General features: G+C 38.1%; 1 protein-coding gene across 3 annotated transcripts in view; it reads left to right on the top strand.

Annotated features, from left to right (window-relative positions):
• Positions 1-14373, top strand: part of RCAN2 (regulator of calcineurin 2) — a 241914-nt gene that overhangs the window by 211114 nt on the left and 16427 nt on the right. For all 3 annotated transcript variants that reach the window (XM_011354772.2, XM_011354771.2, XM_011354774.2), the window contains 2 exons: positions 7688-7861; positions 11279-11450. In XM_011354772.2, coding sequence (XP_011353074.1) covers positions 7688-7861; positions 11279-11450 — 346 coding nt within the window. The remainder of the gene's footprint in view (positions 1-7687; positions 7862-11278; positions 11451-14373) is intronic.

Below are 14373 nucleotides of genomic sequence, written 5' to 3'. Positions count from 1 at the left end.
CAGGGACACAGCCATTTCTAATACAATACTTTGGCTGAAACTTTGCAGATGCAAATTGCTTGGCTCTCATTCAAACACTTAGGGAAATGAACTTCATCAGCTAAGAATAATGTAAGCACTGTACTTGTTTTAGCTGTTCTGAAAACCTAGACTCCAGAGTACTTGGTGATCACACAGTAGACTCAGTCTCTTAGTCACATTTCTTGGAAAGTGAATAAAATGTCAGCTTTAGGACCCCTCGTTTGCATGGGCCTCTACCAAAACCCTGGTAGGGCCCGGACAATGTCTTCACATGGTCATATTTCTTTTTGTAAAATTTACAAAAGTTATTCCTTATGATATTTTTTCTTTTCATTCTAAAAAAAAAAATCCCACTTTTGTGCCTAATTTTTTATGATTTTGTTTAAAGAGGGCTTCCCAAGTTGTCAAAGCTTCAGGAGGCTCTGCAATACTTAGATTCACCCCTGTTCAAAGATCATTCCAGTTTATAGCCCCTGTACATATTTTTAGTTTGGGAGAATTTTTGTTTGTTTGTTTGTTTCTGTTTTTCCGGTTCTAAATGCATAGGTGATGGCTCAGTGGAATCAGAGAAAAGAGAAGTAAAACTGTGCTCTCGCGTGCATAGCAATGTTATCCAGTGACCGTGAACTTTCAGGCCACTACTGGGAATGAAAGGATAGAATCAAACGCAGACCACGGAAAGTGTTCTGCTGAGGGAATCAAGCGGTGAATCCATGAGGTTTTAGGACAAAGCGGGTCCTTTTAGAGTTTGGAGTCTAGTTTTAGATCTCTGTCTCTCATGAGGACTTTTCTTGAAGCAGTTATGTGACATGAGGTCTGTCCATTTTTTTTTTTTTTTAATCAGTAAAGAAAGGTTGAGAGCCTCATTTTCATGTTGATTTTTTATTTAGGAAATATCAGGACCACTAATGGAACAAAGCATGATTTAATACAAGTTTGCCTGACTTAAGAAATCCTGACAGGTTAAAATCCAGATGGATTTTTATCCTCCACATTCAGGCCTGGTTACTGCTTTCACATAAGGAGTCTGAAATTATGGAAGATTTACAATAGCAGTCCTTTTGACAGGAGGCCCTCCTGAGGGGCCTATAAAACTCAGTGTGATCCTTAAAGTTGGATTTGCACATGACCTGTCAGTGGTATTCATTGAGAGGTGATAAACTTAAATGAATTGTTTCATTCTTCGGCAGTTTCTGGGAAGTATTATCTGACAGATGAGAGCCTTGTGATTTTGAGAGAAGCTGAATTTCTCATTACGGTAATTTATACCCAAAGGGATCGTAAGTGAGAAAATTGACAAATACATAAAAGCATGCAGCATCGTTTGGAATGCAGATAAAGGCACCAATGGAATTCCTTGGTAGCCACATCTTCATGGACGGCGCTGTTCTTTTGGACTGACAAAGAAAGCTGGTTTTCTTGTTCTTGTATTTTAGACTTTTCACTTGTTTGCATATCATCAGTGATATTTATGTAGTATAGACAACTGAGCTTACTAATTCTGGTTTTACTAACCAGTTAGTTGCGTGACTTTGAGGCGGTCGTTAACTTCTCTGGCTTTCAGTTGCTTCATATACTACTCAAGGATAATAATTCCAACTCTCCCTCAGAGAGCCTTTTTAGAAAAGCGAGAATTCAATGAGATAATACATTAGAAGATATTGTTTATCTGCAGCCTGCCTGGTCTAGAGATACATTAAAGGTAATATTTTAATATTCTAATATTCTATAAAATATCTTGGAGTTTTGTATCAACCAGTCAAGTAGGATACATTGAACACTCTTCCTTCTTGTTCCACTCTGTCTCCCCCGCCCCCCACACACACGTGTACACATACCTGTCTTGCACACACACACACACACCCGGAATGGCCCAGCTCTCTACTTATACTCCCCTAGGGGGAAAAATGGCATAATTGTATTGGTTGGCTCTATTAAAACTGTATCATCCCCAGATTCAATTGGTCACATAGTGGTGCATAACTACTTGTATTAATTTCCTAAGGCTGATGTAACAAAGGCTCTGAAACCTGTAGGGGGATCTTGCCTCCTCTATTCTTAGCTTCTAGCAGTTGCAATCTGCTGGCAATCTTCGGCATTTTTTGGCTCGTCGATGCACCACTATAATCCTCCATCTTCATATGATGTCCTCCATAAGCCTCTCTGTCTTCACATGGCTGTCTTCTTATAAGGAAAACAATCATATTGGATTAGGAGCCCACCCCACTTCAATATGTCCTCAACTTAACTAATTACATGTTCAATGACCTTATTTCCAAGTAAGGTCATATTCTGAGGTACTGGAATGTAATTTAACCCATACCATTGTCCTTTGATTTATCCACATTGACTCTCCTTACTTCTGACCACAGCAGCTGTTCTAAATCTTCCTCAGGCTCCTCAAACCCTCTGTCTCCCTTCACCTTCCCTGTTCTGAAAAGAGGACCTCGCTTTCCACTTCTCTGAGGAAGAAAAAAAGTCATCTTCAGTTTTGTTTGCTCCATTTCCAAATTCATCCACGCTTACTTAGTCACCTCCTCTCTCATAAGAAGAAATGCCTCCAACTCTTTCTGAAAACTCTTCTCCTTTTCTCTACCATCTACTACCCTCTCATCTTTCCAGCCTCTTCTCTCTCCTTCATCAGTAGCTTTATTTCTTCAACCAATAAGTGTCTCCCCACACTACTAAAAATCTTCTTGTGACCCTGACTTCCCATGTAGTTATCATCCGAGCTCTCTCTTTGTCATTGCCAAACTCTCTTTCTTAAATTTTTTCCTTTTCATTCACTCCTCAGTCTATAATAATCTGTTTCCCCTCCATATGTGTTCACACAGTTGTCAGGATTACCAGTAGTCTCACATATGCCAAGACCATCCTCATCCTATTTACATCCCTGCAGCTTGTAATCGCTATCATCACACATCCTTGCATGATCTGTCTTCTTCCTGAAGTTTCTCACTAGACCTCTTGTTTTCACCTCAAGCCAACCAAATCTTTACTTTTTCTGAGATCTTGGAGTACAGCAGTCCTCAAGGGTAGGCTACGGACTCCTGGGAATTCCCAAGACCATTTCCCTTGAGGTCAAAACTATCCTTATACTATACTAAGATATGATTTGCCTTTTTCAACCATGTTGATGTTTATACCCATGGCACAAAAGCAGTAGTGGTTACAACTTCGGTATGAATCAATGCAGTGGCACCAAATTGTACTAGCAGTATTTGTATTCTTTGCAGCCACAGACTCACAGTTTAAAAAAAAAAAAAAAGGAAATACCAATTTTACATAAGAATGTTCTTGATGAAGCAGCAGAAGTTGTTAATTTTATTAACTCTTTACCCTTGAGTCTTTTAAATAATCTGAATAATGAAATGGGGAGTACACATAAAGCACTTCTGTAGCATGCCAAAATACAATATCTGACTTGAGGAAACATTTTAAGCTGTTTTAAGCTGAACTAAGCACTCATTTTTCTCATGGAATACCATTTTGACTTGAAAAAACAAATAACAGACAAACAAGAGTTATGTAGACTTTAATATTTGACAGCCATTTCTCAAAAATGAATGAGTGGGCATGTTACTTCAGGGAAAATAACCTACAGTGTTTGTTGCCAATGATAAAAAGTGAACTTTCAAGCAAAAATTAGAATTTTGAAAAATTTGTATCCACCAACATGAATCCGACAGCTTTCCAATCTCTAAGGACTTTTTGATAAGATAAGTGGTAATATCAATGAATGTGATTTTTGATATCGTGTAATGAAATGTGTCAACATTTGGAAAAGCTTCATAACTCAGGGAATGAATATTTCCAAATGACCACTGCACACTGTTATAGAATCATGCATAGATAAAAAAAAAAAAAATCCTTTAAAGTGCAAAATAGATAAATGGATTTGAATATAATCAAGTAAAAGCATCGCAATATACTTTAAGAGACTGACACTAGTCTAGTTTTAATGACGTATCAAGGAAGAATATTCATAATTATTTGAAAAGTCATTAAAATACTCCTCCCTTTTTCAACCATATATTTAGATGAGGCCAGTTTTTCTCCATACTCTTCAGACAAAACAGCATAGTGTAACAGCTTGAATACAGAAGCAGATATGAATTCTAGGTATTTTCTTTTAAGTTAGAAATTATAGAAATTTGCAAAAATGTAAAACAATGCCAATCTTCTTATTAAATTTTTTTCTTCTTTTGGAAAGGAGTTATTTTTTATTAAAAGATTATTTCGATATATATTGAGTTCATTATTATTATTTTTAAATGAATTTATAAATAAACATTTTTAAATTTCTCAGTTTTCATTTCTCCTACGATAAATATTGATGGATGAAACCCACATTAATAAAAGTTCTTTAGAATCCTCCATAATTTTTAAGAGTGTATAGCAAGGTCCTGAGACCAAAGTTTGAGATTGCTGCTATAGAACTTTACTCAAACCAGTGGCTACAAAGAGAACTAACTATTGAGGAAATGAGGAATTTATTGGGTTTGTGTGGTACCACACTGGAGGAAATGCCGGCCAGTGGACAGCAAAATATTACTGTGTACTGATAGGAACCTGGGCATCAAAACCATGGACGATTTGCTACAAGGGCAGGTGGAGGAACCCTGGGGCTGGCTCTGTTCACGTCACTGTTTTGCCTAAGGAGATATCTAGCAGGTTCACTGTACTGAGTCTGCCTCTAACCAATTTGGTCTGGTATTATATTGCCTCAGCAAATGAAATATTTGTCAGGTCATTTATGAAAAAAATGGGGATGGCTAGCAAGTCCCTAATTCATGGTCATGTGTCATTGCCCACCCCCACCCCCACAAATTCTCGAAAGACTTATGCAGAGAGGACACGTCAAGTAAATGTTACTTTATTATTATTATCATTATTATAGTAATAGAGTTTGGTCCTCAGGTGGTCCAATCAATATCCTGGCCCCTGAGCTCTGGACCGAGCACCAGATGTGGTGAAAAGGATCTTTTGACTTGTTGGCCTAGGCCCAAAAAGGAATATCAGCAAGGTTTCTGTCATTTGCCAACTCCAGCTTGATGTTTGTGCTGCCTGGAGCCCTCTTTTGAGGAGCAGTGGAGAAAACAATTCCAATCATTATTGACACCTGACAAGGCCTCCTAACAGAGGCAGCACATAAGCCATTTATTGTCACTCCTCCCCTAAGCCTAAAGCCTGGACTTCTTGATTCCTTTCTCTTATTCCAGTCTTTTAAGGCCAAATAGTTTTAAACAACTGAGAATGTGAGGCATTCAGAAGAACTATAGAATGAAAAAGCAGTGAGTTAGACTCAAAGGGAAAGAGCGCCTCCCCCTCCAAATCTTGTCAATGCCTGTGCGGAGGCCTTGGGGTGGGGATGGAAGTGGAGCTCCCGAACGGCAAATGGAAAAACAGAGAGCCACAAAGAAAACCCAGGGATTTTGTCCTAAAAAAGATGATACTCTATATAGAAATAAGAGTTTTTAATCTAATTCTTTCCATTCCAGAAAATTCCCCAAATTAATCAAACCACCAGCTATGATTTGACCAGAACACATTGTATTCACAAAGATTTCTGTTCAGGAAAGCGCCATATTATTAACTAGCCCACTTGGCATGGTAGCTGAGGCCCCAGGCCTGGTTGTTGGCTGATCCACATCCTTGAGAGATAAGAAAAACTACCCAAGGATTAGTAAAGGAGGCTCTTGTTTCACTCTTGATAGGGTAAGGGGAATAAGAATGGGTCTGAAAAGGGGAGGAAAAAACCCTCAAATCTCCATACGTATCATAAAACTTAAAAAATGCTTTGAGTATATTGTTTGATGTTCTGGACTGGATAGACATGGTATAAAAGAGAGAATATGTGCAGACACAGGAGACAAAAATGGGGAAACTATGGCAGGCCACATCCTGGGGAATCTCAGAAATGGGCAACAGCATTTGGAAAGATCACAAGCCAGGGACTTGGGGGTCTGAGATGAGCTCATCGGGATGCCCAAGAAGCAGGAAGACCTTCTCTATTGTGTGGGAGCCTCTTCCTGTGCAAACTCAGAGCCCTGTATCACCTCATTGATCCTCTTAGACGTGGTCACATAAGAGTCTTGGGTCATTTGATTGCTATCCATCTCTTGCTCTTTTTAGAGCAACTTTCTCTTTCTCTCATTCTGGCAGTGTAATTTTTTCTGTAGTTAAAAGCATCTCTCTATTCAGGGTCACAAGGACATTGGCCAGGTCATAGCTCTGCCACTAACTGGCCATGTGGCCATGGACAGGTCCTTATCTCTTCAGACCTCAGGGTTCTGATTTGTAAAATGATGCAGGTGAGGAGGGAAAGGTTGAGTTAATTATCTCTTAGATCCCTTACAAATCAAAATTCAATGAATCTTGCAGTATTAAATCTTTTGTGCACCTTCATTCCCACTTATACTCATTCTTATGACAAAATATCTTTTATTATGAAAGTAAAAGAATCAGAGCTTTTTTTTTTTTTAATAAAAGTTATTTCCTTGGTGGCTATTTTCCATTAAGAAGACACAGTAACTTAACATGCACTGATTTTGTTACTTATAATAAGGATTATTTTTAAAGCTAAGAATCACCAGAGAGATGGTATTAATATATACATATATATTTTAAATTCTCTAATTTTCCTTTTATGCCTTTCCAAGTCATATGAGCATTCTCTTATTTGTTTCTGTGTCTACCTCTCACATTAGATCATTAGATCATTGAGAGTCAAAACAAAATGGTACTCATCTCTGTATCCTCCTAAAGCCTAAAAACCAAGCCTTGTACAAAGTGAGCATTTAATAAAGATTTATTCAATTGAATTAAAAATTGCATTGAATTAAAATTTTTAAATGATTGCTTTGTGTTGTGATAGGCTTGGTTATGGTGCAGGAATAAAAGGACCCCAAAATCTCAGTGGTTTAATGCAATAGAAGTCCATTTTTTTCCCCTTGTCAAGGCAAAGTCTTCTACAGGATGGAGTGCGAGTAGGGAGAAAGGTGTTTGTACTCCATACAGCCACTCATGGACCCAGGCTGAGAAAAATTTCTGCTTCTGACTCCTGTATCGTCTGGATCGCATGGTGTCTTCAGAGAAAGAGACTGAAAATTTTCTCAAGGGCTTTTTCCTATCTCTACATACATTTCATTGACCAGGACTAATCACATGGCACTGTCTGGCTAGAAGGGTTTGGAGAGTGTGGGCTCTCAACTCTGTCTTTAGGCAAGAAAAGTGCCTCCAAGATTGAGACTTACTAATAAAGTCTACCATATGCTTTGCTCGATAGCTTTAATATTTTGGAGATAATAGAGTTCTTTGGTAACCTTGTGAAAGTTATGATCTCTCTCCCCTGAAAGAAACACATATCAGAAACTTACTCAGCATTTTGCATAATTTTCAGGTTTTTCATGCACTTCAGACCTCATTCACTTATCCTCTACAGATCCCTGAACCTAGATTTTGAGTCCTTTAACTGAATCCTCAGGCATGTTTAGCACCTGGTATCAGATGGATAGATGAAAAGAAAAATACATAACCGGTGTTTTGTTTTAATTTTATGTTAGGAATAGACTATTTATATACTTAGGCTTTTTTTTTTTTGTCAGATCAGGCATCATATAAAATATGGGACCAATGGATTTTCCTCTGTGTTTGTTTTTATCAGGAAAAATTTGAGGGTCTGTTTCGGACTTATGATGAATGTGTGACGTTCCAGCTATTTAAGAGTTTCAGACGTGTCCGAATAAACTTCAGCAATCCCAAATCTGCAGCCCGAGCCAGGATAGAGCTTCATGAAACCCAGTTCAGAGGGAAAAAATTAAAACTCTACTTTGCACAGGTAAGGTAATTCTTTCTAAAGTTAATCCATTTTCCTTACGTAATTTTTTTCCTTTTTAAAATGTAAATGGAACTCTTTTCTACTTTCATATTGGTTTGTAGTCTATAATTAGCCCACTGGGATAAAAAATCCTATATTATGATTCCCAGGCAGGGACAACATAGAGGTTTAGAAAGCAGGCTATGCAGGCTGAGAGCCTGGGCCCTGGGTAAGTTATGTAACTCAGAGGCTCTCAGTTTCCTCATCAATGAAATGGAGATGATGAAATATATCCCTGTTCTGTTGTTTTGAAGATTAAACTAATTATTAAGTATTCAAGTGCGTAGCATTTGGTAAATGCACAATAAATGCTAGCCAATAGTTGTCAAGAATGCTCTAATAACTACTCCTAACCTAACTGGAAGGGCTATAATTAAAATTTAAATTATATGACAGTGGACTGTATACCTTTTCAGTGATTCACATTTATGAGAAAAGGTTACAAACATATGGAAATCAATTTTGTGTTTTAATCCAAAAATAAATTCTGGCTATTCCAAAAAGAGATAGTAATTCTTGGCAAGGTACACAAAGTCCACGGCATAGAAAATCAGTGTACATAATGTTCCATCAGTATCCTCATTTCAACATTAGGTATCTTGATCCACCTCTTATTGGTCAATAAACATTGTTTCCATCTTTGGAAAGATGATACAGTGAAAAGACTATAGACTTTGGTTCTTTTTAGGGCTGATTAGTATTCCATTTTATGTATATACTACACTTTCTTTATCCATTTATCTGTTGATGGATGGGTTATTTCCACATCTTGGCTATTGTGAATAGTGCTGCAGTGAACATGGAAGTGCTAATATCTTTTCAAAGGCTGAATTTCAATTCTTTGGAATAAATACCTAAAAGTGGAATTGCTGGATTATATTGTGGCTCTATTTTTAATTTTTTGAGGAATCACCAACAGTGTACAGGATTTCAATTTTTCCAAATCCTTGTCAACACTTGTTGTCTTTTGTTTTTTCAAAATTAACTATCCTGACAGGTGTGAGGTAATATCTCGTGATTTTGATTTACGTTTTCCTGATGATTAGTGAAGTGAGCATTTTTTTCATATTCCTATTAGCCATTTTTACGTCTTCTTTGAAGAAATGTCTATTTAAGTCCTTAGCTCATTTTTTAATTGAGTTATTAGTTGTTGATTTTTTTCACTATTGAGTTAAGAGGATTGCCTCATATATTTTAGAGACTAACCCCTTAACCTATATATAGTTTTCAAATATTTTCTCCCATTCTGTGGATTACCATTTCACTCTGTGGATTGTTTCCTTTTCTGAATGGGAGACTTTTAGTTGGATATAGTCCCATTTGTTTATTTTTGTTTTTGTTGCCTGAGTTTTTGGTGTCATGTTCATGAAATCATTGCCAAGTCTAATGTCATGAAACCTTTCCTCTATACTTTCCTCTGGGAGTTTTACAGATTCAGGTATTAGATTTTAAGTCTTTAATCCATTTCAAGTTGATTTTTGTGTATGGTGTAAGATAATGTTAATTTTCATCCTTTTGCATACGGATATCTTGTTAACGCCATTTGTCTAAGAGACTGTCCTTTTCTCATTGTGTATTTTTGACACCCATGTTGAAAATCAGTTGACTCTATATGTGTAGATTTATTTGTGAGCTCTCTATTCTGTTCTATTCATGTACATGTCCATCTTTATGCCAATATTATATCATTGTGATTACTATAGCTTTGTAATATATTTTAAAATAAGGAAATGTGCTGATTTGTGGTCATTTGTGATTATGTATAAATTTTAGAATTATTGTTTCCTATTTCTATAAAAAAATTTCATTGGAATTTTAATAGGGATTGCATTGAATCTGTAGATTACTTTGTGTAGTGTGGACATTCTGCAGTATGTCACATGGATAAATCTTGAGAACATTAGCTAAGTGAAATAAGCCAGTCACAGAAAGACGTATATTGCATGATTCCACTTAGGTAAGGTATCTAAAATAGTATCTAAAATACATAGAACCAAAGAGTGAAATGGTGGTTACCAGGGACTGGGAAGAAAAGAAAATGAGGAGTTTTTAATCAACGGGTATAAATTTCAGTAAAATAAGATGAATAAGCTCTAGCGATCTGCTGTACCAAATTGTACCTATAATCAATAATAACATATTGTACATTTACAAATTGGGTAAGAGGGTAGCTCGCATGCTAAGTATTCTTACCACAATAAAACAAAATAAAAACTAAAAAAGAAAAAGAATTTAGACTTTGACATCAAACTTAGACTTTGACGTCAGACCCATGTCCAAATCCCACGTTGCTAATTACTTGTGTGACTTATAGAAATCTGTTTTCTCATCTATTAAAACCCGACTTTTTTCCTTAAAAAGTTAAACATAGAGTTACCATCTGACCCAGCAGTTCCACTTGTAGGTATATATCAAAAAGAATGAAAAATAAGTCTCAAACAAATATGTATACACATATGTTCATAGCAGCACTACACACAATAGCCAAAAGGCAGAAACAACCCACATGTCCATCAATGGGCAAATAGATTAAATTGTGATCTATCTATTCAATGGAATATTATTCACCCATAAGAAGTCTTGATACATGCTACAACATTGATGAACCTTGAAAACATTATGCTAAATGGGAGAAACTAAACACAAAAGGTCACATATTCTATGATTCCATTTATATGAAATGTCCAGAATAGGTAAATTCAGAGAGGCAGAAAGCGTATCGGTGGTTTCCAGGTTCTGACTTGAGACAGAAGTGGAAGTAACTGTTTAATGGATGCAAGTTTTCCTTTAAGGTAATGAAAATGCTTTGGATCTAAATAGAAGTGGTGGTTGCACAACCTTGGGCACGTACTAAAGGCCACCAAATTGTTTGCTTTGAAATGGATAATTCCATGTTATGTGAATTTCACGTCAACTGAAAGAGAGAGAGAGAGGAGAGAGAGAGAGAGAGAGAGAGGAGAGAGAGAGAGAGAGGAGAGAGAGAGAGCAGGAAGAAAGAAAGGGAGGAAAAGAGGATAGTAGGAAAAGGTAGATTTGAAGACCAACAGCGTCAGCATCAGGAACTGGTTAGCAATGCAAATTATTGGCCCCCAACCCATATCTACTGAATCAGAGACTCCAGGAGGGGGCTCAGCAATCTGTGTTTTAATAAGCTTTCCAGGTAATTCTGATGTACACTAAAGGCTGAGATTCACTGTTTTAAGGACGAAATAAGATAATTGAGCATGTGCGGTGAGGTAAGTAATAATTATTATTATAGCCTGGGTCATTGCTTCTTTTGTCACAGGCTAAAAGTGAGGCTCTGTATCTTAGTGTACCAACATAGCACACCTGAGGCCGTAATAAATCATATGTCTTCATTTCTACTCTATTCGAAAGGTTCAGACTCCAGAGACAGACGGAGACAAACTTCATTTGGCTCCACCGCAGCCCGCCAAACAGTTTCTCATCTCACCCCCTGCATCTCCTCCCGTTGGCTGGCAGCCTATCAGCGATGCCACGCCAGTCCTCAACTACGACCTCCTCTATGCCGTGGCCAAACTAGGACCAGGTAAGCTCTGTAGCCGTTTAAAAATAAACATTTGTCAGCAACCTAGAAAAGCCAAATAAGATTAACAACCTTGAAATCCTGGGTTCAAGGACACATTTTCATTTCTAATGGATTTATTGCTATGTGTGGCCAATGAGAGGATGATGAATGAGAATGCAGCATCAGAATTGTACCTGTTTAAAAGCAATTCAGGAACCAGTACTAAAATGTCAGTCTGTGAAACTTCTAGATTGCAATGCAGATATTTTAAGATTGCAAAGAGCTACCTAATTCTTATAGAATTTCTCTCTATACCAAAAGAAATTTGTTTCCTGAGAACAGGCAAAATGAGCTCTACCAGCTGGCATGAGGCTTTCTGTGCTATGCAACCATGTGTTACTGATGTCAGGGACCCTGTGCTAAAGGACACTCTGCTTGCCAAAGTGAAGTCTGTAAGTCTCTAAGGAGTTGGTCACAGTAGACTCTAACTAGAAAAATCTTATGGTAACTTTGTTCCAACGCTGGTATATGTGTCTCTGATTCACTCATTTTCACGGCAATATTGTGTTCTGTTGGGTGAATATACCATCACACTTTATTCATCCAATCTCGGGTTGCTAGACATTTAGATTGTTTTCAGTTTCTTGTCATTACAATCAAAGCTATAGTTTAACATTCTCATACATATCTCCTTTGCACTTATCCAAAAGTTTCTTTATGTTTTATACCTAGAAGTGATAGTGTCCTCAATTTCAGCAAATGTTGCCACCTTGCACTCCGAAGTATGTGTCCTGTATTATAGCAGGAGGGGGAATGGTGGGAAGTGGAGGGGCTGCAGCCAGTTGCCTGCTGAGGGTTTAGACACTGTGGATCTCAAGGTAAGTAATGGCCATTGCATCTGCCCCATCTACTGGTAGTTCTCCTGATGTGAGAGGGGACTTTAAAAATATAATCCCAATGCCTTGACTATACTCCGGGAGATTCTAATTTTAATGATTTGGGTCAAGTCCAGGCACCAGTATTTTTCAAAAGCTCCCACATGATACTGAGGTGCTGATGAGTTCTAGAACAACGAGTAGTCAAATGTCAAATGCCATGGATGACAAATTTATAAGACTTACCAGTATTCTTTAGTATGGTCAGGAAAACATTTGGACCAGAATCACCTACCTCAGAAATCTGCAATTTTAATCATCACATGTGTTCATTCTTGCATATACTGAAATTTGAGAAACCTGAGTATTAGAGTGACTCACTCTCCTGGTTCATCCAGAACTCAGGGGTTCCTGGGTACTTTCAGTGCTAAAACCAGGAAATTCCCAAGCAAAGCAGGAACAGCTGGTCACCCGACGGGGTCCTCCAATCAGAATGAGGCTGATTTAATAAAGCACTTCTTACAAGAGAGGTACTTGCTGTCCCATGTGTGGTCTGAAAGCTGAATTATAGGAGTCTCAAGAACAAGCTCCTTGGGGATTTCTTTGTAATCACTATCAAGTCACTTAGCTTTTAGGGCCTTTAAAATGGCCATCAAAGACGGTTTCACCATCAAAAAGTCATTGTGAGAAGCAGTAGGCGTCTAACTAAAATGGGCCGATGAAAGTAGCAATATAAAAATAAGGGAGATATGTGTGAAATGTGATTTCCTTGAAAGTCTGGTTCACATACAGGAATCCTGAGTTTTTCTACCCTCTGTCTGAGGAGAGCTGGGTCTATGATATAGATAAATGTCAAGTGTATAAAATAAGTTGAGTCTGCTCAAGTCGAGCCTTGTAAAACCATTTCTGACAGTAATTCAGGACATTTCAGAAGCAGGCAAGTACCCCTCCTCCCTGCCCCACCCCTGCCCAAAATGGACTGATTAGAGCTAAGGTCCTTGGAGCTGCCTGTTTGATTCTTGTTACAGATAGTAACAAGAACACGTTTTAACACTTTGCGCAATTGTTTTGAATGTCAGCAAACAGAGGTCTTCATCAGATCACTAAGGTCTTGGCTAGAAGACCTACGAGTCATTGGCCAACTTGCATTTTATAGGAGAGAAACCCAGAAGCCCAGAGGTGGTGAGAAATAACTTGCCAAGGACAAGGCGTCCAATGCAGTGCTCTCTTTGCTTCACTCTTTGTACAGGACGCTCAGGCTGAGTCAGATTTTCTGACCAGCAGACTCCAGCTAGCCTCCGGTCCACTCACTTTGAGCTGATAATTCAGTAAAATCAAATCATTTTTTATTCAAAACGGGAAAGAAAATTCATTTGTAGTTAATATGCGCAAAGCTTAATGCAAAAACAAGATAAGGGGAAGTCTCACACACCCTCACTGGCTAATGGACCTGAGTCCAGGTCTGGAAGGCACTCCCAGGGACCAGTGTGACCTGGAATTGATGGAGGCAGAAGGGACAGACGGAATGGGAATTCAGCCTCAGAAGGGATGCTCACAGAGCCTGGCACTAAGGAGGGAGGAGGAGGAATGAAATGGTCTTTTAGAGGCAGATTAAGAAAAGGGGGTTCTTTGTAGAGCTGCGAATAACTTATCAGCAAAATTTTTAAAAATGTGTGACTTTTACCTTAATTGTGCTGCTAACCTTTTCCTTACCAATTAAATGTATGTCTACCATTTCTGAAGTGCTCTGCCGTGCAATAAGCATAGAGATAGGAACAATTGATATCCCTATTTTACAGATCAGAATACTGTGCTGAGTGATGAGCATACTAGCTCAAGCTGACACAGCTGGTTGGTGGCAGAGGCAAATATCAAAGCTGGCTCTTCTGACTCCTCACTTGGCCACATCCAATGGCCTTCTATAAGTGGCTTCTTCAGTGGACTTTAGTCTTACTCTGCTCTGACAAGGGCACAACATTTATCCTAACCCTGCATTGACAGTTATTTCTCACCCCACTATAACTTGCAGAAAGCCTGACCCAGGGTCTGATAAGTATGTAAATGAGGGC

The sequence above is a fragment of the Pteropus vampyrus genome, unplaced genomic scaffold (genome assembly GCF_000151845.1).
Source record: "Pteropus vampyrus isolate Shadow unplaced genomic scaffold, Pvam_2.0 Scaffold18, whole genome shotgun sequence".
NCBI lineage: Eukaryota > Metazoa > Chordata > Mammalia > Chiroptera > Pteropodidae > Pteropus > Pteropus vampyrus.
This window is presented reverse-complemented; position numbering and strand designations above follow the sequence as displayed.